We start from the raw sequence: 24,356 nt of genomic DNA, 5'->3' as shown, positions 1-24,356 counted from the left end.
TTGCTGGGCACACTATCTTTGCACTAACTCCCCGGATAATTTATTTTCTTATGTCATTAAAGTATCAGATTTCTTGTTTTACTAGCAAGGGAAATGTCTTCCATTTGGAGAAATGCAAGGGAACTTACCACACAATTATTAGAAGCCCTTTTTACTTTCACAATATCAAGTTGTGATGATTTGTTTTAGAAAATTCCTGTGCTATAGCATGAATAGAATTTTGTTTCTAATTCTACTTGTAAATATCAATGAAATCATAAAGATTTCAGGCAGAATCCCTCAGAAATTAAGATGTCAGTATTTTTTTCTTCAGGAATTTATATTTATCCCTCATTGGTAATGAATGTGTATAATATAAAGTTATTAATTTTTTTAAGTGGGAGTAATTTGATTTTTCTAGTTGCTTTAGTTTTCAGTTAAACTTATCAAAAATCTCATGAAGCCTCACGTCTCTTTGAATTTGTGTGTGCGTGTGCTTGTGTACCATGGACATGAAAAGATTATTTTATGCATATTTAGATTTCATACACATTAGGGGTATAATTTGGTGTTATTTAATTAAATAATTGGATAAAATCTATATGTTATTATTAGAGACAATGAAGTAACTTATTTGCAAAATTACACTTTGAAATAGTTTGTTTTTCTTAAATGTGATATTACAGTTTCACTTTATAATTTTGTTTTAGAGGAGACAAGTGCTCACTAATATATTTGACTTTTTAAAATGTCATTTATATATATATATATATATATAGCTGTGTTCTGAATATACCATTGTTTTAAATTGTAATCATATTACATTATATCTAATTATAATTATATTACATTAATATAATTATATTCTATCATTACATTATACATTATAATTATATGTGAATATAATTATAATTAATATAATTAAAGGTTTATATTTTATTGTTATATAATTATACCTATTATATTTATTTTATTTAAAAATAATGTTATTTTGATTTATATGGTTTAGGTTAAAACTATTTCTGAACCTAGTCAGGTACACAAAATGTGTTAAAATTAAATGTATACTTTATGCCATACTAAAAAATATTTTGTAGGGTTTTTGCATTTTTTTCTTCTTCCTAATACAACTTGTAGAAAAATATATGACTTTAAATTAGAGTTTAAATATGGAATTAGTTTCCTTTTACTTTTTGGATTTGAGAAGAGTAATTTTTTTAAAGATTATTGACTTGAAGGAGTACTTTCAGACTATTTAAATGTACGTATATTAGAAAAACAAAACCTCGAGGCAAACCTTGAGAAGATACCTTGCAGTACTGAGAGAGAAGATGCCTTCATGCTAGAAGTGAGCCTTTCCTCTCCCAATGTCAGATTTATCGCTGTTTTAGGAGTTGACTCTAACAGGTGGCCCTAGCTTCGTGCTAGTAAACAGTCAAGTCACAGGACCAAACAATAATCTGACTTTATTTTCCTTGAAACTTGGCTGTGGGGAAATAATGCACCAATGATAGTGTTTGGTTTCTTCACTAGTTATGTATTTTTAAGTATGGAAATCTGGTTTAGCTATAAACTCAAGCCTTCATTTTTTAGAAATATCTGGTCAACATCTCCATATGGCTTGCAATCAATAAATTGGCTAAAGTTATTTCTTTATCTGTTTTTTTAAAATTAAAAGTATTCTTGAAATCATATTAAAACTTGAATGTGCATCCATAGAGCTTGCTATGGAAAGTAGAATATGCCCTTCCTGGTAGAAAATAGAAGAATTATTTGGGATCACCAGGTTCACTTTAAATATCAGGAAAAGTAATAGATATATACTAATTGCCTAAATGTTTTTACTCAAATGCAACTGCTCTTTTATTTTTCTAGAAATATTCTTCTGGTTACTAGTATTATTTGCAGAAGAAAGGAGAAACATGAGAACTTCATGAAAATAGATTCCTTATTGTGGCTGAATTATTGTGGAATATTTTAGTCTTATTTTAATGCTTGTGGAAATTAGGGGCAGAGAATTATTTTAAAGACAATTTTAGAAAAGTATGATCTTGTTTTCTGAATTTTTTTTCGTTTTTAGATAAGGTGGGAATTATGCACAGAACTCATTGTGCTCCAACTGTGCAGTATCCTTCATAAATCAATGCCTTGTCAACTGTTATCTATGCCATAATTTGCCTCTATTAGCATTTGGCTCTGACATCAGCAGGGGAAAACAGGTCCCAGAGCAAAATCATACCAGTTTTACTTCAGTGGCTGCAAATGAAAGGAGGGATGTTGTTCTAATGACAGATAACTTATTTTTCACTGACTTTCACCATGGTATGTTAAAAATGATCATCATTCTTTCCAGCAGTGGTATATGAGATCTGAATTGAAAGAGGGGGTAATTATAGTATACTTTTTAAAGAGACAGGTGATGCTTTTTATAAAGTGAGGATGATGGCCAGATATTTTAGTTAAGAGTTAGTGAAGCAATGAATAAGCTACTTTTATTTTTCATTAGTGAGTAACTCTCATTCATCTTTTTTGAAGGCCACTGATCAATAAAAAAGGAATGTAAGGACGGAAAAACATCTTAATGTAGTTTAGTAGTTAGGTGTTAGCTGTTTTTTTCTTTGTAAAAGCAAGAGATGTAGAGTATGGTTGATTAATTTTGAACTAAGACCTGAGAATATAAAACTTTATGCCCAAATGCATCATGTATCCTACTAGATGCATGTTTAGTTGAAGGCATTTCTGTGAATTATTAAATACATGGCAGAGCAAAGAAAACTCGTGCCTACCTCAATCTATACTTCCTTGAATCCAAGTGGCCATTGCATAACCTAAAGGGGTTGGTATTTAAAATTGCCTCTACTCTGTAACAGTGTATTTAAAAAATCTTTCGGTAGATTTTTCCAATATTGAAATATCCTTTAAAGTTTCAGCAAGTCATTGGTGAAAGTATTACATGCTATTTTTATAGCAGTTGGCTTACTTCCTCAAAAGAAGGAAGGAGAAATTTGCACAAGTTTCATCACAGGATTTTTTTTTTTTTTTTTTTTTTTTTTTGCAGCATTTCTACATCTGCTGGGAAAATGGAGTTTCACTGTTACAGAATTAGTAGATGTTGCCAGAACATAGGATTAGCCACATAGTTAAATACTTAATTATCAGAAACTCTGCTTCCTTTTCAAATGCCTTTCCAATTTGTTTCATGAGTTATCTCTCTCACCCAGGCGCATTGATGATGACAAGGGAAGGACCCATGAGCTGGAGCACTCGGCTATAAAATGCATGAGAGGAATTCTCTACTGCTATATGCGTCAGGCCGATAAGGTAAAACACTGTAGTGTGGACTGAAATTCTCACATCATTCTGAGGGATTAATTTAACCAATACAGCAATAGCATCTTCTGAAGAAGAATGAACTTTCAAGAGGTAAAGTCACATCCTAGGGCAGTCCAGACAGATTAAAACAGCTCTACTTTTTAGCCCAGGGTTTTGAAATACTGAAATTGAAGAAACACCTTTAGTGAGATTATAGAGAACAGTTACTTGGGCTTGAATTTGTTTGTATTTCTTTGTACTTTGCATCCAGTCTTTATTAAAGACTCAGATTCTCAGGAACCTCACAGTATCCATAATTCTAACCGAGAGTATATTAATGAAGAAAATCCTCGTTAGAATTTCTTTCAGATATGTGAATATTCTGGCTTAAGTGAACTTTAGTTTAAAAATATACTGCTTCATTCATTTACATGTGAAGAGGGCAGGAATTACAGGCTCAGAAAACAGCAAACTTCACAGGGTTATTTTGGAAATTAAAGAAATAAGGTACATAATAAAACTTTTTAAACCTTAAATCGCTATGCAAATAAAATGTGATAGTCCCCCTACTTACCTTCACTACACCTGTTTCCAGGTCCTAATATTGTTAAGTGTCCATATATTTAAGTCAGTGTGTCACAGTTCCCCAAGACCACTTCTAGGTGTGATGATTCATTAGCAAAGTTGCATATCAGTAATTAATGCAAGCAAATTTGATCACTTAATATTTGGTATATCTCTATCATGTAAATATTATAGTTAGTTTCTGTGATAGCATCTTTTTTAAGGCCTGTACCTGAAGTCAAAATGGAAAAGTTGCTTATATTCTGTCACCAGAATATGGCAACAAAAAAAGTGTTAGGTGGTAGAAAAAGTAAATTTATTCGCAATAGAGATATGTTAAAAACCTGTCATTTGACTACTGAGATTTGACTTTGCGAGTCATTATTATGAAGATTTTTCAATGCTTGAAATAAAGCATATGTCATATTAACATACTTGGTTTAAACTACTATGTCATATTTATTGAAGTAATTGTGATTAAATTTATTTTTTCCTAAGTGTGAGAAGTTTACTGTTTATTTCCCGTTTATCATTTCATGAATGCTTAATGTCTATGGATTCAACTTTTCTCTCAAGGAAATACTGTGAGAGCTGTGAATTTCATGAGTTTGCTAACCAGGCTGACAGACTTAAGTTAGAATTATTTATCAAAAGGAAGGAAATGATGTAGTATGAATTTTTTTATTTGTGGCTTTTTAACCAGTTGTTAGTGTCCCTTTCTAAATATTATTCAGCTTTACTAACAAGTGTTCATAATTGTGTTTTCTTTTGAAAACAACTTGAATGTGATTTGAGCTTTCTTTAATTCCTTAAATTATAAAGGATTAGCTTTTTTTTGCCTTATGTAGATATGATGGTAGACCATTAAAATAAGTGTGAATTGTAAGAAGGTATAGATCACATTAGAATTAGCTATTTCTGCATATAAAATGGAGGATTTTACAAATTTTAAAACATTTTCATTTTTATAATTTTTCTTGACTCCCCATAACCTTTTGGAGTAGGAATGGAGCATATTACTGTATTCCACATATGACTCAGTGAGACTGAACCATGCAGCCAGCTCAGTGCCTCCTAGTGGAATATGCAGTTCCCAGGCCAGGGGTCAGAAACGAGTCTCATTTGAGACCTAAGCTGCAGCTGTGGCAATGCCAGATCTATAACCCACTGTGCTGGACTGAGGATCAGACCTGTGTCCCAGGGTTCCCAAAACACTGCCAATCCCATTGCGCCGCAAGCGGGAACTCTATACCTTCACCTCTTATTGGTACTCACCCTTTTCTTCTTGATTCCATAGCAGTAGAGATTTCCCATATTCTTAAATATGAAATATATAACTTTTAGTCTTTCTTTGGGCAAACCAAAATGTAGCTTGTCTGTAGTGTTCATGGGCTCCTTGACCTTAAGGCTCATCTTTTGAAGAAAAATAATGACTTAGAAAATCTAAGGCTCTCCGCTTTTTTTGCTTGTCATCATAAAACATGCTTCCTGATAGATTTTCTAATAGTACTACCTAAAGGAGATATTTTAACTTTGTTTAAAATGCTACTAAGTAGTTTCTAATTCATGAGAAAGCATTAAAATTTTATAAAATTTATTCTTCTAGGATTCCCTTATGAGATGAGTTTTCCTGCCTAAATGCATATTTTAATCTATAAATTAAGAATGGATGACAAAGTACTCATTCACCTTTTCCTGAATGATAAGTTGCTTATTCACAATGATTAAAGATTTCAGAAAAAGTTTAAATAAAATACAAGAAGAGAAAACATTATTCTAGACTTTTTTAATATAGAAACATTTACTTTAATCATTATTTTTAATTTCAAAATGCTGGACATCATATAAAATACTAATTAATGTCCCCTTGATTTTAATTGCTTTCAAGAGTACTTTTTTCCTATAATTTACATACAGTATGCCCCATTAATTTTCAAAGCTGATAGTTTCAGTCTTTTTTTTTCCCTGAGATTTTAAATTATTTGTCTTTTAACAGCTTTAAGACTCAAAGTATAATTATATAATTCCTTATTTGAGCATCTTTAATTATTTAGTACTTGCTTTTCCTCTGATACAGTGATTGATTAAATTATAAATTCTCATGCTGGGTACTTGTGTGTCTTGAAGACAAATGACAAGCACTGCCTTGTCAATTGCAGCAGTCACTTTATGAAACTGATAAAACATTATCCATTTAGATCCTTATCAAGTGGGCAGAATGTATTTTATTTTAATATAGCCGTATTTTTATCTAAGAGCCCAGAATAATGTTCAGTAGTTTGAGATAATAGTCATGGTATTGTGAAAGGAGTGGCCAAGTTGATTTCTGTTTGTGTGGTCTGAGACTTGCCAGCAGTACAGACAGTGAGAAGGGGTAGCCTTCTCACCTTCTCTGCGGTAACGCTGGATGGCTTGGTCACTCCATAGGTGACGGACTTAGATCCCTTCCTTTACCCCCATTCTCTCATTTCCGCTTATCCGTTGATAGGTCCTGACTTTCATTTTGTTGACTTCAGCTGTAGGAGGGCTTATCTGTGTAGGACTCTTAAGGAGTACAACGGGGTGTTAGTATTTAGTATTTACAGCACTGTCCAGTAAATTTTCTGTGATGATGATGTTCTCTGTTACTGTGTTGAACAATACAGAAGCCATTAGTCTCATGCGTCTATTGAGTACTTGGTGTGTAGCCAGTGTGACTTGACTGAAGGACTGAGTTTCTAAATTTATATAATTTATAATTTATATAATTACTCACATGTGGCTAGTGACTACATACTGGATAATGTAACTTGTAAAACCTTATAATGTAGTGGAACACACAGACAACTATAAAAATAAAAGGCTGGAGGATAAGCACTTTTTTTTTTTTTGTCTTTTTAGGGCCACACCCAGAACATATAGAAGTTCCCAGGCTATGGGTTGAATTGGAGCTGTAGCTATTCCACAGCTCACAGCAGTGCTGAATCATTAAGCCATGGAGCAGGGCCAGGAATCGAACCCACGTCCTCGTGTATGCTAGTCAGGTTCGTTACTGCTGAGCCATGACGGGAACTCCCAGGATAAGCACCTCGATGTGTGAATCCAGAGGAAGGAATTTTAGTTGGGGTTCAAGAGGGACTTTATAAAAGAAGATTTTTTTTTTTTTTTGAGATAAGATTTTAAGATGAGAAGAAATTTGAAGTTGGAGAAGAGAATATGGTTTTTTGTGGTTCCTTAGCCAAGTGAAACAAGGCAAGATCATGAACACCCAGATACTGTCATCATTTATGTTTTGTCAAAGAACAAAGTCATTGGCTTTCCGTAGAGCTGTGTGTCATTCTATTCATTCTCTGTTCCTATTCATCTCAGACTTCAAGGGACTACTACAGTACTACTTGGCATATAACTGGTATCTTGTAAATGTTTGCCAAGTTGAATTAATACCCATTTATCCTTGGGGTTTGTCTTTTTGTCACTTAATAATTACTTAGTATTTTTAAATGGTTAAATTTTATGTCAATTTAATAAGTAAATGTAGGGCCTGTATTATCTTGAAATTGGTGCCTTAGTAATGAGAATATATGTGGCGAAAGAAATGAAAACACATTGACAAGAGCATAGGTTACAATTTGTGCTCCTTGGAGAAAGAAATAGCATTTGAAGGTTCGAACACTTACTGAATTAGAGTGAAGCTTGAAATGCTCTTTTGTTGAGTGTCATGTAAGCATTTCCAAATTCCAGGACAGTGGGATACAGTCCCTGCAATCCTGTCACACAAAGCAAACCATTATTTTGACTCTAAAATAAGATGCAAAACATTGCAAAAGCCACTGGTACTACATTAACAAGTTCTCTATTACACTTGAGTTGCTATGTTTGTGAAATATCAGTTAAGTGTTCAACAATCATGTTAACTCTATTATAATAGTTACAAGTTTTATCTGTTTTTCTGTAGAAAAAGTAACATTTCTGCTTTGCTCTGTTCCCCCATCTATAAGCTGTAGCTTTCCTCATTAACAAGTTGCATGAAAGGTAATTTATAATCTCTAATGTTGGATGAGAATGTGAATTACTAGCATTATTTAAGTTTTATACTTGATTTTAGGTCCAGCAGTTTAAGCAGGATCCACGCCCGACCACATGTCTTCACTCTGTTTTCAGTGTGCACACAGGAGATGAGATCCTCTCCTATGAGGAATATGGTCATCTTCAGGTAAAATGAGAAGATAACAAATTCTCTTCTCCATTTATACTCTACATCATAGACGATTTGAGGCTGTTTATAGTTTTTAAATAGTAGATTTCATAAATTATTCACAATAGAAATAGAAAATTAACCATATAATGAAGAAATCCCACCAGGATTGAATTAGTTATTGTGATTGAATATTAAATGTGACTTGAGTTCTTGGTCCAAAAGGAAAAAAGGGCAGCTGGCTGGATTATAATATTGTTACTGTCTAGAAGAAGGAATCCTACAGCTCTTTCAGTGACAAAAGCTTGTACTTGTTATCAAATTTAAAAGAATTCCAGTACTTAGGAACTAGAGAATAAAAGACAATTGACAGTGATATAACAGCAAATCAGAAGTTTTTGTTACCTGGCAATTCATTTTTAATGTATCAGCCTTCAATAAAGCTAGAAACATACCACTAAAATGTAATTCCAGAAGGCATTTCTGTGAGTGTATAAATTTCACCTTACATACTATAATAATTTTATATATAAATTTTATATGCTAAGAATATACTATAGGACTTTATGTTTTCACTGTTTTTCTTCTCACAGCAGTATACTCCTTTGAGCAGGACATCCTTTGCCTTGTTTCTAAGTTACAAATATCGTATTTGTATCATATACTATTTATCTTTAATAGATTTTCTTCCTGCCTATCATTTGGTTCTGCAGTCTTTAGGACAGAATACTTATTATTCATATATTCCTTACTAAAATAAGAGTATCTCCTTTTTATAGTTCTTCTCTCTCTCTAGAAATCTGAAATGTCTTAACTTTAGTATGACTCCTCCAAACACATAAAATGCAGTTTCCCCATGTTTATGCAGCAGAAAATCTTATGCTTATTTGTAACCAGTTTCTTAGAGGTTTAGTGATACATGAATATGTAACTGCTCAACTTCTTATAATTATCACATAATTAGGTTTTGCTTTGACAAACATGTTTACTATTGATGTAGGGTTTTCAGAAGATAATAGCTCATTTATTTTTGTGTCTCGGAATTTAAGCTCAGTCCCTGACACAGAGTAAGTTTCAAATAAATGCTGTTGAGCCTGGTATTTGGCAGTCCGTGTTCTATTTGCCACTTAGCGATTTTTTTCTCGCCAAAGCACCCTAACAGTCAGAGCAGAGAGCTCTTTGAGGTGTTGCTATAAGTGATTGCCAGTAGGAATCAAATTTCTTCCAAGTCGTTTCCGACAGGCCAGTGTCAGTGCTGTAAGAAAACACCTGGGTGACCCTGTCAATAGCATGAAGTTCTCTACTGTGTTCAGAGAAAGGTCACTCGAGTTGATGTCGGTCTGAAAAACCTAACTGGAATCCTTTATCTTTTTATGTGGTCCACTTGGACCTTAACAAGACCGTGACACCCACTGGATTTTGAGTGCTAGGAAATCAGGAGCCATCCAGGATACTATTCCTGGTTTCTGGGAGAGCTACCAGCACTGGCAGGGCCTGGCAACACAGGGCTGCTTTGTCTGAGGCATCTAGGGCACAAATAATTTTCTGCCCCAGCCCTCTGTCAGTTACTCAGAAAGGACTGGAGGAGAGTCAAGGAAACACAAGCCACCAAGGCTATTAGTGGGCAGGAGTCTTCTGAGTTAGAATTAACACAATGAGAAAATTACATCTTGCTTTCTCTTTGTTTTTAATTCAAGTTAGCTGTTTCCTGGCTAAATGAAAAATTCGCGCTGCTTCTCACTTATTTGTTTATTAGATAACAACTTTATTGAGATGTAATTCACATCATATACAATTTGCCAATGTAAAGTGTACTATTCAGTGGTTTTTAATATATTCACAAAGCTGTGCAACTACCATCACAGTCAATTTCAGAACGTTTTCATAACCCGTAAAGAAACCCTGCACCCATTAGCAGTCACCCCCTATCTCCTTCAAAGACCCCCACCCTGGGCAGTTAACAGTCTACCTTTCCATCTGTATGAATAGGCCTATTTTGTACATTTTACATAAGTGGGATCCTATAACAGATGGTCTTTTATGGCTGGCTTCTTTCGTTTAACGTAGTGTTTTTAAGGTTTGTCTATGTTATTGTATTTATCTTTCACTGCATGTTTTCTTGAGAAAATTTGCATATCTCATTTATTTTTGATGTAAGTGGACATTATTATCTTTTTTTGTTTAGGTTATGCAATCTTAATCTTTAAGGTAATAAACTAAAAAAGGAACTCATAAAAAATCTTATTTTTTTAAAAGTATATTTTAAATTAATATGCTATACCATTGATTAAAATTACTGTGTTCCAGTGGTTGCTTACATAAATTCTGTATTCTCTGAAAATAAGAGTGTTTTCAAGATGCACTGCTATTGTTTATGGAGCACCAGCAGAGTCCTTCTGTCTTACTTGCCAAATAATTTTTTCATTTACATACACTTGAGGTGGATTGACATTGCATGGCTGCCTGAGGGTTAAAACTATTTCAAGGTAGAAATATTTAGATCCAGGGTTTAAAAATACACTTATAAAGTGAATGTTATAAAGAACAGTCTCTAAACAGCTGTTAATAACCATCAGAATGAAATTAAGGATTTTAGTTTTACATACAAAGCTGAGATTTTATTATGATTATGAACTAAATCCACGACTCCTGTATTTTACATAGGAAAGGAAATAATTTTTATATGTCATTACTAGAGCAAATGACTTGTAATTTTAGCTTTTACATTTAATTTTATAACATAGTATTTTTGTTGTTTCCTTTAACCTTTTAATGTTGTTTGTTTTCAGATAAATACAGTGTCACTCTATCTCCTTTACCTTGTGGAAATGATTTCCTCAGGACTCCAGATTATCTATAACACTGATGAGGTAGGATTCTCCTAAATTCTCTAGTACTAAATTTCATTTTGGAGGATATCTTTTTTTTTTTTCTTTTACTTTTTAAAACCTTTTTTAATTGTATAAAATAAGTTATTATTTTTTAAGTTAATGAATTTTATTGTATATATAGTTGTATAACAATCGTCACAACCCAATTTCATCCCAGACCCCCAGCTCATCCCTCCCCACCAAACATGTCTCCTCTGGTAACTAAGTTTTTCAAAGTCTGTGAGTCAGTTTCTGTCCTGCAAAGAAGTTCATTGTATCCTTTTTTATTTTTTTTTAATTGTTGTTTCCCCAATACAATTTTTTTTTCCTACTGTACAGCATGGTGACCCAGTTACACTTATGATGGAGCATGATAATGAATTATTTTAAAATTCATGTAGTAACATACTGCATTTTGGATACTGAATCAAAAACTCTTTATATTTTCAATGCAAAGCACTTTAAAAATGAAGAAAATATGTAACAGGTTGTAAAACTTTACTCCTCTGAAGGCTGTATTTCAGGTAATCTGAAATAAAAACTTGTAACTTTGAGATATTTTAGTAACAATGAAAATAAAAGAGCATTTGCACATTTTCTCAGAGTTATGATGTCTTCTTTCACATGGTTGCTTTTTGTAACCCATCATTTTAAAAGTAAACGGGTATCATATTTTGTTATCTTTATTTGTGCGACCTCAGTAGGGTTCTTTCTTTTTTTCAAAAGATAAGTACCATGCTCTTATTAGGAAATTTGAAAATGATTTGTATCTCAGAGTTCAGAAGCATTTTCTTTCTTAGGCACTAATGCTTAAATAAACATACAGATACACATGCTAACACATCTTGAAATGTGCCACAGTGTGACAAAAACCTATCATTAAAATGGTATATACAGTGAGAACTCCATCAAAGCGTAGGCATACACTTATTTTTCTCCTGTGAGCCAGGCCAGGGGAACAGTTGTATCATATTCTAAACACCAAAGTCATCATTGGACTGCACTGAGGGTGCTATGAAATTGGCACGTGTAGTTCTGCCCTCTAGTAGTTTATAATCCTGTGCATTCTTCCAGTTGTGCCTTTTTTTAATACACATGAATAAAACCCATTTAGAAGTATAGTTAAATATTAAAGAAGCAGTAGTGATAGTCAGAAATTAATAATACCCACTTATGGTTTCTTCTTTTTGATTTACCAAAGAATTACATGTTTTCATTTCATCCAAATAGCTCTCAGTTTTTATAATGTTATGAAAGAGAGGTATTCAAACATTTTGGGGAGGTATTGGGAAGCTACTATTTCAGACCAATCTTAAGCAACATTCTAAAATATAAAATAAATAAAAGAAGCTTGACTCTGCCTAAGAAGAGGAAGGCTCCCAGAACTAGCTCATTTAGCTTCTTGTGGAACCTCGTATTGGGAAAAGTGTCCAGGTGCCGGCAGAACACAGTATAATAACCATTTATAGTAAAGTAGCAACTAATGCTGGTGGCTGCAAGTCATTTCTCACTGATGGTCCTGATGGTAGTAAAATTGCCTTGATTAGTGGCAGCATTGTTTTGTTGGTACTCAATTTTCATTTTTCCTTTTTTTTTTTTTTTTTCCTTTTTCATGGCTGCAAATGCAGCATATGGAAGTTCCCAGGCTAGGGGTCCAATTGGAGCTGCAGCTTCCAGCCTACACCATAGCCACAGCAATGTGGGATCCAAACCACATCTGTGACCTAAACCACACCTCAGGATAATTCTGGATCCTTAACCCACTGAGTAAGGCTAGGGATCAAACCCGCATCATCATGGATACTAGTTGGGTTTGTTAACTGTGAGCCACAACAGGAATTCCATTTTTAATTTTTAATGCCTATTTTATTTTTGACTTCTCAGTATATATCACAGTTCATTTTATTTTATTTATTACTCAATGAATTTATTACATGTATAGTTGTATAATGATCATCACAATCCAGTTGTATAAGATTCCCATCCCACAACCCCAACGTATCTCTCCATCCCCCAGACTGTCTCCTTTGGAAACCATAAGTTTTTCAAAGTCTGTGAGTCAGTACCTGTTCTGCAAAGAAGTTTGTGTCCTTTTTTCAGACTCCACATGTCAGTGATAGCATTTGATGTTGGTGTCTCATTGACTAAATTCGCTTAGCATGATAATTTCTGGGTCTATCCATGTTGCTAAAAATGCTGTTATTTCTTTCCTTTTAATGTCTGAGTAATATTCCATTGTGTATATGTACCACATCTTGATCCACTCCTCTGTCGATGGACATTTAGGTTGTTTCTATGACTTGGCTATTGAAAATAGTGCTGCAGTGAACAATGGAGTACACGTGTCTTTTCGAGTCATGGTTTTCTCTGGGTAGATGCCCAGGAGTGGGATTGCTGGATCAAACTGTAGTTCTATTTTTAGTTTTCTGAGGAATCTCCGTACTGTTTTCCACAGTGGTTGCACCAATTTACAATCCCACCAACAATGTAATAGGGTTCCTTTTTCTCCATATCCTCTTCAGCACTTATTGTTTGTAGATTTTTTTGATGATGGCCATTCTGGCTGGTGTAAGGTAGTACTTCCTAGTGGTTTTGATTTGCATTTCTCTAATAATGAGTGATGTTGAACATCTTTCCATGTGTTTTTTGGCCATCTGTATGTCTTCTTTGGAGAATTGTCTGTTTAGATCTTCTGCCCATTTTTTGATGTGGTTGTTCATTTTTTTGGTATTGAGTGGTAGGAGGTGTTTATAAATTTCAGAGATCAATCCCTTGTCAGTAGCTTCATTTGCAAAGATTTTCTCCCATTCTGTGGGTTGTCTTTTTGTTTTGTATGGGGTTTCCTTTGCTGCGTGGAAACTTTTAAGTTTGATTAAGTCCCCTTTGTTTATTTTTGTTTTTATTGTCGATACTCTAAGCGGTGGATCTGAGAAAATGTTGCTGTTGTTTATGTTGGAGAGTGTTTGGCCTATGTTTTCCTCTAAGAGTTTTATAGTATCTGGTCTTATATCTAGGACTTTAATCCATTTTGAGTTTATTTTTGTGTATGGTGTTAGGGAGTGTTCTAATTTCATTCTTTTCCATGCGGCTGTCCAGTTTTCCCAGCACCCCTTATTGAAGTGGCTGTCTTTTCTCCATTGTATATTCTTGCCTCCTTTGTCATAGATGAGTTGGCTCTAGGTGCGTGGGTTTAATTCTGGGCTTTCTATCCTGTTCCACTGATCTATATTTCTGTCTTTGTGCCAGTACCACACGGTTTTGATGACTGTTGCTTTGTAGTATAGTCTGAAGTCCGGGAGCCTGATTCCTCCAGCTCCATTTTTCTTTTTAAGGATATCTTGGCTATTCTGGGTCTTTTGGGCTTCCAAACAAACTTTAAAATGTTTTAGTTCTGTGAAAAATGTCCTTGGTAATTTGATAGGGATTGCATTGAATCTGCCTTGGGTAGTATAGCCATTTTGATAATAGTGAATCTTCCAATCCAAGAGCATGGTATGTCTTTCCATCTATTTGTGTCATCTTTGATTTCATTTTAAATCTTCAGTTGGCATTTGTAAAAAAATACGATAATTGCTTTAACCTTTCCATTCTGTTTTGTGTGACTTAACTATACTTAACAATTTAGGTATTTTCCTCTTAAGCATTATATTTTTTCTTATTTATGTTTTTTCTTAGCCTTATAGTTTTTATTTGGTACACATAAAATTTTTATGTAACCAGTTTCAATAGATCTTCCACATGTACACTTAAAATCCTAGCATAATAAAACGTTGTATTTGCTGCTTGCCAGCTTTTTCCTTGAGATTCTTTTATACTGTGGTAGGGATCATGTAGAGAAGCAGTAAAAAGCCTGCATAGAATCTTTCAGTGAATGAAGGACCTTTTATTTGCATATTTTAGAAAAATTAATCTTTTCAAAGGTGATGTGACTTGGAACATTTTCTTTTCTAATTTTACTTAATGTCCTGAAGGGCAGGTTTGTTGCACCATCTCTTTTCTCCACTTTTCAGCCGTAGTCACATCTGAGGGCAATCCAAGGACCTGGGAAGGAAGTGGGACTAACTTATTTTTCTACTATTACATTTTTAATTCGCCCAAATCCTTATTTGTCTTAGGATTAAAGAATACAGTTTGGAGGCATTTGTGTGTGCGTGTGTGTGTGTGTGTGCATGTGTGTGTTATACACAGCATACTCTTACACAAAGCATAACATGTGTATAATTACATATATGGGTGTATGTATATATGCATATGTAATATAATATCCATATTATATTATCAGCCCTTTTGAGTTCTTTAATAAGCTGTTTTCCTTCTTGTGACAGCTCATCATATCTTTACTGATTCTCTTGCTTTTATAAACTTAGAACCCACATTGCAGTTTCTTAAGGAAAAGGCCACTGTTTTAAGGGTTAAATAATATCCTTCTTACGATGATATAAACATACCAAGTGCCAGTATTGGTGCTGATGAGCCTTGCTGGGGCAGGAACAGCAGTGTATGCTCATTTTCTAATGTCTTTCATTGCCCACACATATGGGTCATGTTCTGTGGGTACCCAATCTGCATTGGTGTCTATAAAAGGATAGCTGTGCACATTTACAGGTATTGTTTTTTAATTAAAAACAAAAACTGTGAAATTGTCAAACCTTTATAGGTCTTCCTTGGCACTGTTATTTGCTTGCTTTTCTTTATCTTGAGAGAAACCCATAATATATGGTAAACTTACATATTTTTAACATATGTTTATAATTTTGACATAGATGTTCACATATGTGTATGTAGGTGTGTGTGCATGTACATACACACACGTGCACACACACAGACACACACATAAATACTAAATACAAAGTTTACCTAAGTCTGTCCTTCTGTTTATTAATGAAGATAACTTATTTAATTCTGTTGGGGGGGGGCAAAGTTGTAAACTGCCCACATGTCATTCTGTCACATTCTGTGATATCCTCCGTAAATAAATTTCTTAAAAGTAGATTAAAAGTAACAAGAACAGTATCATTCAAAAATAGATTTAGAGAAAGTTTAACATCAAAGAACCCCATGTACCCCAGTATTTGTATAACACATGAGATTTTGTTTTGTGTTTAAGATAACTTTACATTCCATTTTGTGGAGAAGCTCCATTATATGAAAAGTGTTTTAATTCTTTAACAAAGAAGGGACCTTTTAGACTTTGGTGACCCCTACACTATAAGCTATGTTTTGAAAGTAAGGATTTACAAAGGTTAAAATTTTTTCTTCCTACGCTTTGGATTTGCTTTTATTTTTTTATTAAGACCTGTTAATTATATGTCTCTGTGTTAAATTATATCAGCTACATCTTTATACCTGGAAATGGAGGAAATACCTGTATGGATTCTAATATCCTTCTCCAGGGTCATACTGTACATGACTGACTTTGGTGTTAGACCCTTAATGATGGGTCACAAGTCACAATGTCTGTCATTTTTGCAAAAAGTAACCTCGGGTATTTTTCTTACCAGCTTAAAATGTATGTGGAAATAAGCATTAATTGGGGGTAACACATGGAATAGTCTGTAGAGCTAGTTGTATTGACAGAAATGTGTCAGATACTCATATATACTCCAGTTTCTTTAGATAATTATGCTTGAGTGTAACTTCTGTGCTTGAAAGCTCTTTCAGGAATGGCCAGGTATTTCTTCAGCTCTTCAGAAGTGTAGGTTGTAAGACTTCTAATAAAAATATTGTGCAAATCTGTAGGTGCCTGTTGAACGTGAAAACTGGAAAAGTCTTCTTTACTGACCATATCTCGTCTGCTGCTTGCTTTTAATTTTGCAAAGATATCTTCTACCATCAGACCTAGACGATCTTTTCAAATGTTTTCAGATTGGATGACATGTGGAATTCATTTCTTACTGTATTAGCTGTCTATTGCTGAGTGACAAATTACCTCAGGACTTAGTGGCTTAAAAGAGTAACCATTTATTATCTCATAATTTCTTTGGGTCAGGAATTCAGGAGCAGCTAAGCAGGGTGTTGCTGATACAGGATCTCTCATAAGTTGCACTCAAACAATCAGCCAGGTTTATAGTCAACTAAAGCCTTTACTGAGGCTGGAGGACCCACTTCTAAAGTGGCTCACTCACATGGTTTTGGCAAGAGGCCTCTCCCTAGAGCTGCTTGAGTGTCTTTACAATATGTCAGATGGCTTCTTTCAGAGGAAGTAATCCAAGAGAGAAAGATGGAAGGATAGTGTTTTTATGCTTAGCCTAAGAAGTCACCCTCCACCACCTTAGCTATCCTGTTTGTTACACGAGTCAGTCCTAATCAGTGTAGGAGGGGACTACACAGGGCATAAATAGTAGAAGTTGTGTATGATTGGGAACCAGCCTTCTAAGTAATAGTTTCTATTTGAATTTTGTTAGATTTTTTGTTTGTTTTTCTCTTTTTATCTTTGTAAGGCCGCACCCATGGCACATGGAGGTTCCCAGGCTAGGGGTCGAATCAGAGCCACAGATGCTGGCCTACACCAAAGCCACAGCCATGTGGTATCCGAGCCATGCCTGAGACCTACACCACAACTAACGGTAACACTGTATCCTTAACACACTAAGTGAGGCCAGGGATTAAACCTGCATCCTCAGGGATACTATCCAGGTACCTTAACCACTGAGCCACAAGGAGAACTCCAGATTTTTTTTTTTTTTTTTAATATAGGATTTTTTTCTTTTGTATGCTGAGACTTTTATGTTTAATTTTAAAGATAAGTTTTTAATTTTTCCTCTTCTTATTATTTCCTGAGTTTTGACTTTTACTTTGTGTGCATGTTTTCTCCATAAAATATTAGCAATTTTTGTGTTGCTTCTGCTTTTTGTGTGGATATTTTTGTGTTACAGACACTACCTCTTGATGTAATATGGTTTTTAGGCCAAACTTAAGGAATTTCTATCTTTTAATAGAATAATTTTCTATGAGTAATTTTGGAGATAAGGTATTCTTAGCTCCTGCTTCTCAACAGTGTACACAGAAAAAATGAATAGATTACTCAAAACTATTTATTGATGTTTTCCCCTAAAAATAAAAAATGTCATTATCCATGTTTCTCCAAATTATATATAGCAATAATAATAGTTTACACTTCTGTGGTATTTATTATGTGCTGCATATATATAAATCCATTTAATCTTTACAACACTAGCAGGTAGGTATAGTTATTATCTTCATTTTTCAATGACTAAAATAATGCAGAGACCCAATAAGTGGCTTTTACAAGGTCACATGTAGGCTGTGGCAGGGCTGAGATTTAAATTGCAGTCTGGCACCAGAAGCCAGTCAGTATTCTGACAGTGTTGTATCTGTTTATCCTGTACAGATATGAGTGACACATGTCATGTGACATCATGGTCAAGTCATGAAGGCATCCAGGATGACCTAGGGTTTAGAGATGTGTTCATATTTAGATGAGTGTATTCATTCATGCACCCTTGAATAAATCATGCAGTTATTTGGCAAGTATTTATTGAGTTTCTACAGTACACCAACCAGTGAGAATATAGCAGTGAAAAATAGATTAGTCTGTAATGTCATTAAGTTCATATTATAATGAGGAAAACAGAGAATTAATATTTAAATATAGAATATAATATTAGAAAGTGACATAATATTTTTAAATGTATAAGTGGGAAAATAGAAAATAAAACCGTTTTAGGTAGAGTTATCAGGACAGGCCTTCCTGGAAAAGAGCATTTGAACAAAGACCTGGATGAAATAAGGAAACAAGTCATGTAAACACCAGGAGTACACCTCAGGCAGAGGAAATGGAAAGTGTAAAAGAAAGCCCTGGGGATTGAATGTACCTGCTGGGATTGAGGAATTAACTAGAAGGTATTCATAGTTGTCATGAAGTCGTTGGTCAGAGAGTGGTAGAGATTTATCTACCTCCCAGTAGTCAGGGGTCATGACCAGAACCTGGGATTTATTCTACATGTGATGGAGGCCAAGGGGCGTTGGAGTCAAAGGTATAATATAATTCAAGTTATAGTTTAATAGGATTACTTTGGTGGCTGAAGATTTGTCAGTTTTGTTGATGTTTTCAAGGAATCAACTTTTGGTTTCACTGATTTTTCTATTCTCTATTGTATTTATTTCCTGTTGAATCTTTATTACTTCCTTTCTTCTGCTTTGTATGGGTTTATCTTTTTTCCTCTTATTTTGCTAGTGTCTTTAAGTGGGAGGTTAGATTATTGACTTGAGATCATTCTGCTTTTCAAATATACGCATTTGTGGTTATAAATTTCCCTCTACAGCCTGTTTTGCTGTATCCCATTATTTTTGTTGTTACAGTTTTGTAGTCATTCATCTCGTTGCGTTTTCTAATTCCCTTGTGATGTCTTTGACATGTTGGTAATTTAGTAGGATATTGTTTCATTTTCACATATTGGTGAATTTTCCAAATTTTTATCTGTTATTGATTCGTAATTTCATTCCATGGTGATTGGAGAACAACTTGGAGTGATTTTAGTATAATTATTGAACACAGTTATTCTTACTATTGCCCTTTTCAATTCAAATTTTCATTTTGGCTCCTGATTATAATTTCTACCTCTGTTGACTATCCCTATTTAGTGAGACATTGTTCTCACCATATTATCTTTTTTCTATTTTTTTTTTACAAGACCACACCAGCAGCATATGGAAGTTTCTGAGCTAGGGGTTGAATCTGAGCTGCAGCTGCAGGACTACCCTACAGCCATAGCAACACCGGATCTGAGCCACATCTGTGACCTGTGCTGCAGTTTGCAGCAGTGCCATATCCTTAACCCACAGAGTGAGGCCAGGGGTCAAACCCACATCCTCACAGACACTATGTCAGGTTCTTAACCCACTGAGCCACAATGAGAACTCCTCCTCTTTAGTTTTTACATGCTTTCCTTTAGCTCTTAGAGCATTTAAAGTGTTTATCTACTAAGTCCAAAGTCTGGGTTTTATCAGGAACAGTTTTCTATCAATTTCTTTTATTCAGATGTGTGTTTCATGATTGTGTTTCTTTGCATGTCTCACTTTTTGTGTTGGTAAAACTGGATATTTAAAATAATACATTGTATCAATTCTGGAGATCATATTCCCCTTCTCTAAGGTGTGGTGTCCTCAAAATTGTTTGTGTTATTTGTTTACTGTTTTTCCTGAAAATTTTCCGTAGACTTTGCATTGTTGTATGTGGTCGTTGGTGTCTTTGCTCAGCTCAATCCAGTTGATGATTGGACAGGAATATACATAAATACTTTGGAATAATAAGTCTCCTAGCCTTTCCCAGCGTTCTCTCTGTGTGTTTTGGGCCACAGCATGGAAGTTTTCACAAGCAATATATTACTGTCTTTTAGCCTTCACTTCCTGCTTTTGCAGAGCTTCTGGTTCAGCCAGAGGTGTGAGATTGTTTCAGGTCTTTTTTTGGCTGTGGACACAACCCTACACATCGGCTTAATCCTTCTGGCTTTCCAAGAATATGTTGGAGATTTTCACAGCCCACTATGTACATCTTTTAAGAAGAAAGTTTCTGGACAACTGAAATATCAGATAGTTGCCACTGGTTGTTTTCACTGTGTGCCAATGAAAAAGACTGTGTGCATTGTGTAAACTCTAAGTCATTGAAAAGAAAATCTCAGTGAGTGACAGTTTCTGAGAAGCTGTCAGACAGTTCAAAACAGTGATAATTCACTAAGATGGTGATTTGGGGGAGTTTCAAACCTATTTTGTCCCTTCTACTGGCTTTTAGTGTGCTAATTTTCATGGCTAATGTGAGGATATAGCAAAGTAGGGGAGAGGGGATAGGAAATAAGGCAATTCAATACATTCCAAAGCTCACTCTCCTTAAGTAAGATTTCAGTCATTTTTCTTGATTTAATGCTTCTTGCATTGTTACAAGCTCTTGTTTAAGTTTCAGAATCCCGAAAAAGTTGATTTTGCTGTTTTTTTGTCAGTGGTCTCATTGCTTTTATGGATGACTGGATTTTTTGAGGTCTTTACCATTCTAAGAGTTGATTACCATTTGCAGTTATTTTTTAATGTAAGTATCTATTTATACCTCCCCCACCTTCTGCCCAACAGCCTTTTATGCTCAAGTTCAGTCTCTTTATAAGATCAGTTAACCTAATGTATTTTTTATAACTGTATTTAAAAAAGCTTCATTGTACACTTGAAACTTATGCAATATTGTAACATCAACTATACCTAAATTTAAAAGAAACATTTCAGTATTGCACAGCCATTTTGTCACATTTGAATATCTGAATAACAGCACATGTGAAGCACATGTGATGGCTGGCTGAGATTGTGCCCTGGGTGAGAAATATACAGGTATCTGCCTGTTCATTCATTCTCAAATATTGAACACCTGTTGTGAGCCATGGCTTTGCTGAGACATTGGTTCCTTTATTCTAGTTATATTGTTATAAGTTACTTTCTGCTGAATATTTGTACCCATTTTTGAACAGTATATTTGAGAAGTCAGCTATTTCCTTGTGATTGCCTGTCACTGCATTGATTTCATAATTAGTGAATTTTTACTTATGCCCAAATTAGTGTCTTTGAGTTTTTTAAAACCTGACACAAAACTCTTTAAGTAAGCACATGCTTTTGTACATTTTGTTGGATATATGGCTGTCCAACAAAGGTTGTCATATTTAATAAAGTTTGTCATATGAATAATTGAAATTTATCTTTCATCATGGCCCTTCTAAAATTATAGTACATTATAAAATATTAGACTAATTTATCCTGTATCTGTTGGGAATTACTGCAGTGGCTTAGATGAAAAGGTGCAATGTAATGCAGTGTTGGAGATGGTTAGCTCCTTGGACTGTCAGTTTCTTTTCTTCATCACCTCAAAATGGCTGCTATAACTACTGGCATCAATGGCAAAAAAGAAGGGGGGAAGGTTGATAAAAGTGTACTAGCTACTTGTAATCAGAAGTAGCCCTTTTTATCAGAAACATCAAAGGCCTGCCCCCCAAATAAAATAAAATAAAGGAGTTCCTGTTGTGGCTCAGCAAGAATGAACTGGACCTGTATCCATGAAGATGGCAGGTTCCATCCCTGGCCCCACTCAGGCAAGGCTCCAGCATTGCCATGAGCTGCAGTATACAGGCGTCCCTCAGATCTGGCATTGCTGTGGCTGTGGTGTAGGCCAGCAGCTGCAGCTCTGATTTGACCCCTAACCTGGAAATTTCCATATGCTGAAAGTGTGGCCTTAAAAAGAAAAAAAAGAGCCTGCACAAAAGTCCCCAGCAGCCTTCTTATGCCTTATTGGTCAGGGCTATTGTGGGGCTACCTCCAGCTGAGCAGGCCATATGGGAAAGCATACATTTCTTTTTCCAGCCTCTCTAGTTGTGCTGTCCAATCAAAGTATAGTGTGAGCCACATATAGAATTAAAAATTTTCAGTAGCCACATTAAAACAGATAAAATTAGTTTTATATGTATTTTTAATGTAATGTATTTGTGATATCCTTATTTTAATGTGTCATAAATAGAAAAGACTATTAAGGGGATATTTTATATTCCTTATTTTGTGCTACGTCATCAAAATCGGTATGTATTTCACACAAAATTCATCTCAATTTGGTCTAGCTACGTGGCAATCAGCTACATGGTTGGTTGTTTTCTTTGCCTATCATTTACAATGTATTTAATTTTCACAGTGTAAGTGTACAAGAATTAGGAAATTACTTTCCTTGAGATATTCCCTTATCCCTTTTTCCCTCACCCCAGAACTCAGCTTTTCTTGATAAAAGAAAGCCTATTCTACCTCTTTTTTTGTTGTGGTGGTTATATCTTATAAGAAATTTTAGTGTCTCCTGAGTGAACCATATATACAATATATAGAAATATAGATATTTTATCCATTTTTTTAAATGACCACACCTGCAACATATAGAAGTTCCCAGGCTAGAGGTCAAATTGGAGCTGCAGCTGCTAGCCTGTGCCACAGCCATAGCAATGCAGGATCCAAGCCACATCTGAGACATATGCTGCAACTTGCAGCAATGCAGGATCCTTAACCCACTAATCATGGCCAGGGATCCATCCTGCATCTTCACGGACTCTATATCGGGTTCTTAACCCACTGAGCCAGAACAGGAACTCCTGATATAGATTTTTTTTTTTTTTTTTTTTTTTTTTTTGTCTTTTTGTCTTTTTTGTTGTTGTTGTTGCTATTTCTTGGGCCGCTCCCGCGGCATATGGAGGTTCCCAGGCTAGGGGTCTAGTCAGAGCTGTAGCCACCGGCCTACACCAGAGCCACAGCAACTCGGGATCCGAGCCGCGTCTGCAACCTACACCACAGCTCACGGCAACGCCAGATCGTTAACCCACTGAGCAAGGGCAGGGACCGAACTCGCAACCTCATGGTTCCTAGTCAGATTTGTTAACCACTGCGCCATGACGGGAACTCCTGATATAGATATTTTAAAAGAGAAGAAATGTTAACATGCAAAGAGAAAATTGTCATCTAGACCAGCTCAGTCATCAAATTCATTGTCTAACCATTGTTTCCATTCTGTGTTCCTCATGCCACCCCCATCCCATGCTCCCTCTCTCTCAAAATTTTCACATTTTTCATCCCTCAAATGGTAATTCATCTTTCCCTTGTCGGTGATACTTATAAACATAATTCAGACTGTATATTTTAGAAGTATCTTGGTTATGATTTGTCACTGAAAGAATTAAGTGCAAATTATTATTCATCAGTGGTTAAATGTTTTTCTCAATATTGTGTCTAGTTTGGGCTACTGTAATCTAAGTTGAATTTACAGGTATTGGAGAGAATTCAGATTTTTTTTTTTTTAGTTTTAGGAAAAAAGGGTCTTGGAGAGCTTACATTATATTAAATGATTTGTAATAGATGCTAGAAATGGACATACCCAGAAAGATAAGGTTGGGATAGATGATCTCTTGAGCTAGTTTCTAAGCTAGTCTCTGAATTTTTAAGAATATTGCTTTTATTCTATTTTTGTCAACCAAGTAAAAGTATTTCCCACACATAAAAATTTGCTCCTAGTTTGATATACATCCTTTGAAATTTTATGAGTTTTAATTTTGCTTTCTTGTTTTGGTGCTTGTTTGGTTTTGATAGGAGATAAGAGAGATGGGGAAATTTTAAGCAGTGTTCAAAGGACTAAGCTTTTTAAATTGTTACTATAATAGCCTGTCATTTCAGGATAATGTTATAACTTGGGGAATTAAAAAAATATTTAAGCCTATAGTATTTTGATGTATATTTCTTTAGCCAAATAAAGAATGGTGTCACAATCTGTCATATTCCCAAATGTTGGTTGCTACTCAGATAAAGCTGAGATGTTTTTTAAATGATAATTTTATGAGACAGGGTAGGCTGGAATGGCCACCTCACTTATTGCTAAAGTAAATTATCTAAAATTCATAGAAGAGTCATTTTTTAATATGCATCCTCTTCTTTATTTAATG

General features: G+C 34.7%; 1 protein-coding gene across 20 annotated transcripts in view; it reads left to right on the top strand.

The window, feature by feature from the left end:
* The window catches only part of PHKB (phosphorylase kinase regulatory subunit beta), a 199,113-nt gene that overhangs the window by 31,123 nt on the left and 143,634 nt on the right, over window positions 1-24,356 (top strand). For all 20 annotated transcript variants that reach the window (XR_014805945.1, XR_014805944.1, XR_014805948.1 and 17 more), the window contains 3 exons: window positions 3,201-3,300; window positions 7,940-8,047; window positions 10,819-10,899. Coding sequence is in view for 9 of the 20 variants with exons in the window: in XM_013998278.3 (XP_013853732.2) it covers window positions 3,201-3,300; window positions 7,940-8,047; window positions 10,819-10,899 (289 nt within the window). In the remaining 11 variants the exon portion in view is untranslated. The remainder of the gene's footprint in view (window positions 1-3,200; window positions 3,301-7,939; window positions 8,048-10,818; window positions 10,900-24,356) is intronic.

The sequence above is a fragment of the Sus scrofa genome, chromosome 6, assembly GCF_054392235.1.
Source record: "Sus scrofa isolate SSC_HxYL_T2T_F1_AM1 chromosome 6, Sscrofa_HxYL_maternal_Yorkshire_Landrace_v2.0, whole genome shotgun sequence".
Taxonomy (NCBI): Eukaryota; Metazoa; Chordata; class Mammalia; order Artiodactyla; family Suidae; genus Sus; species Sus scrofa.
Note: the sequence above shows the minus strand (reverse complement) of the source record. Positions and strands in the feature narration are given on the sequence as shown.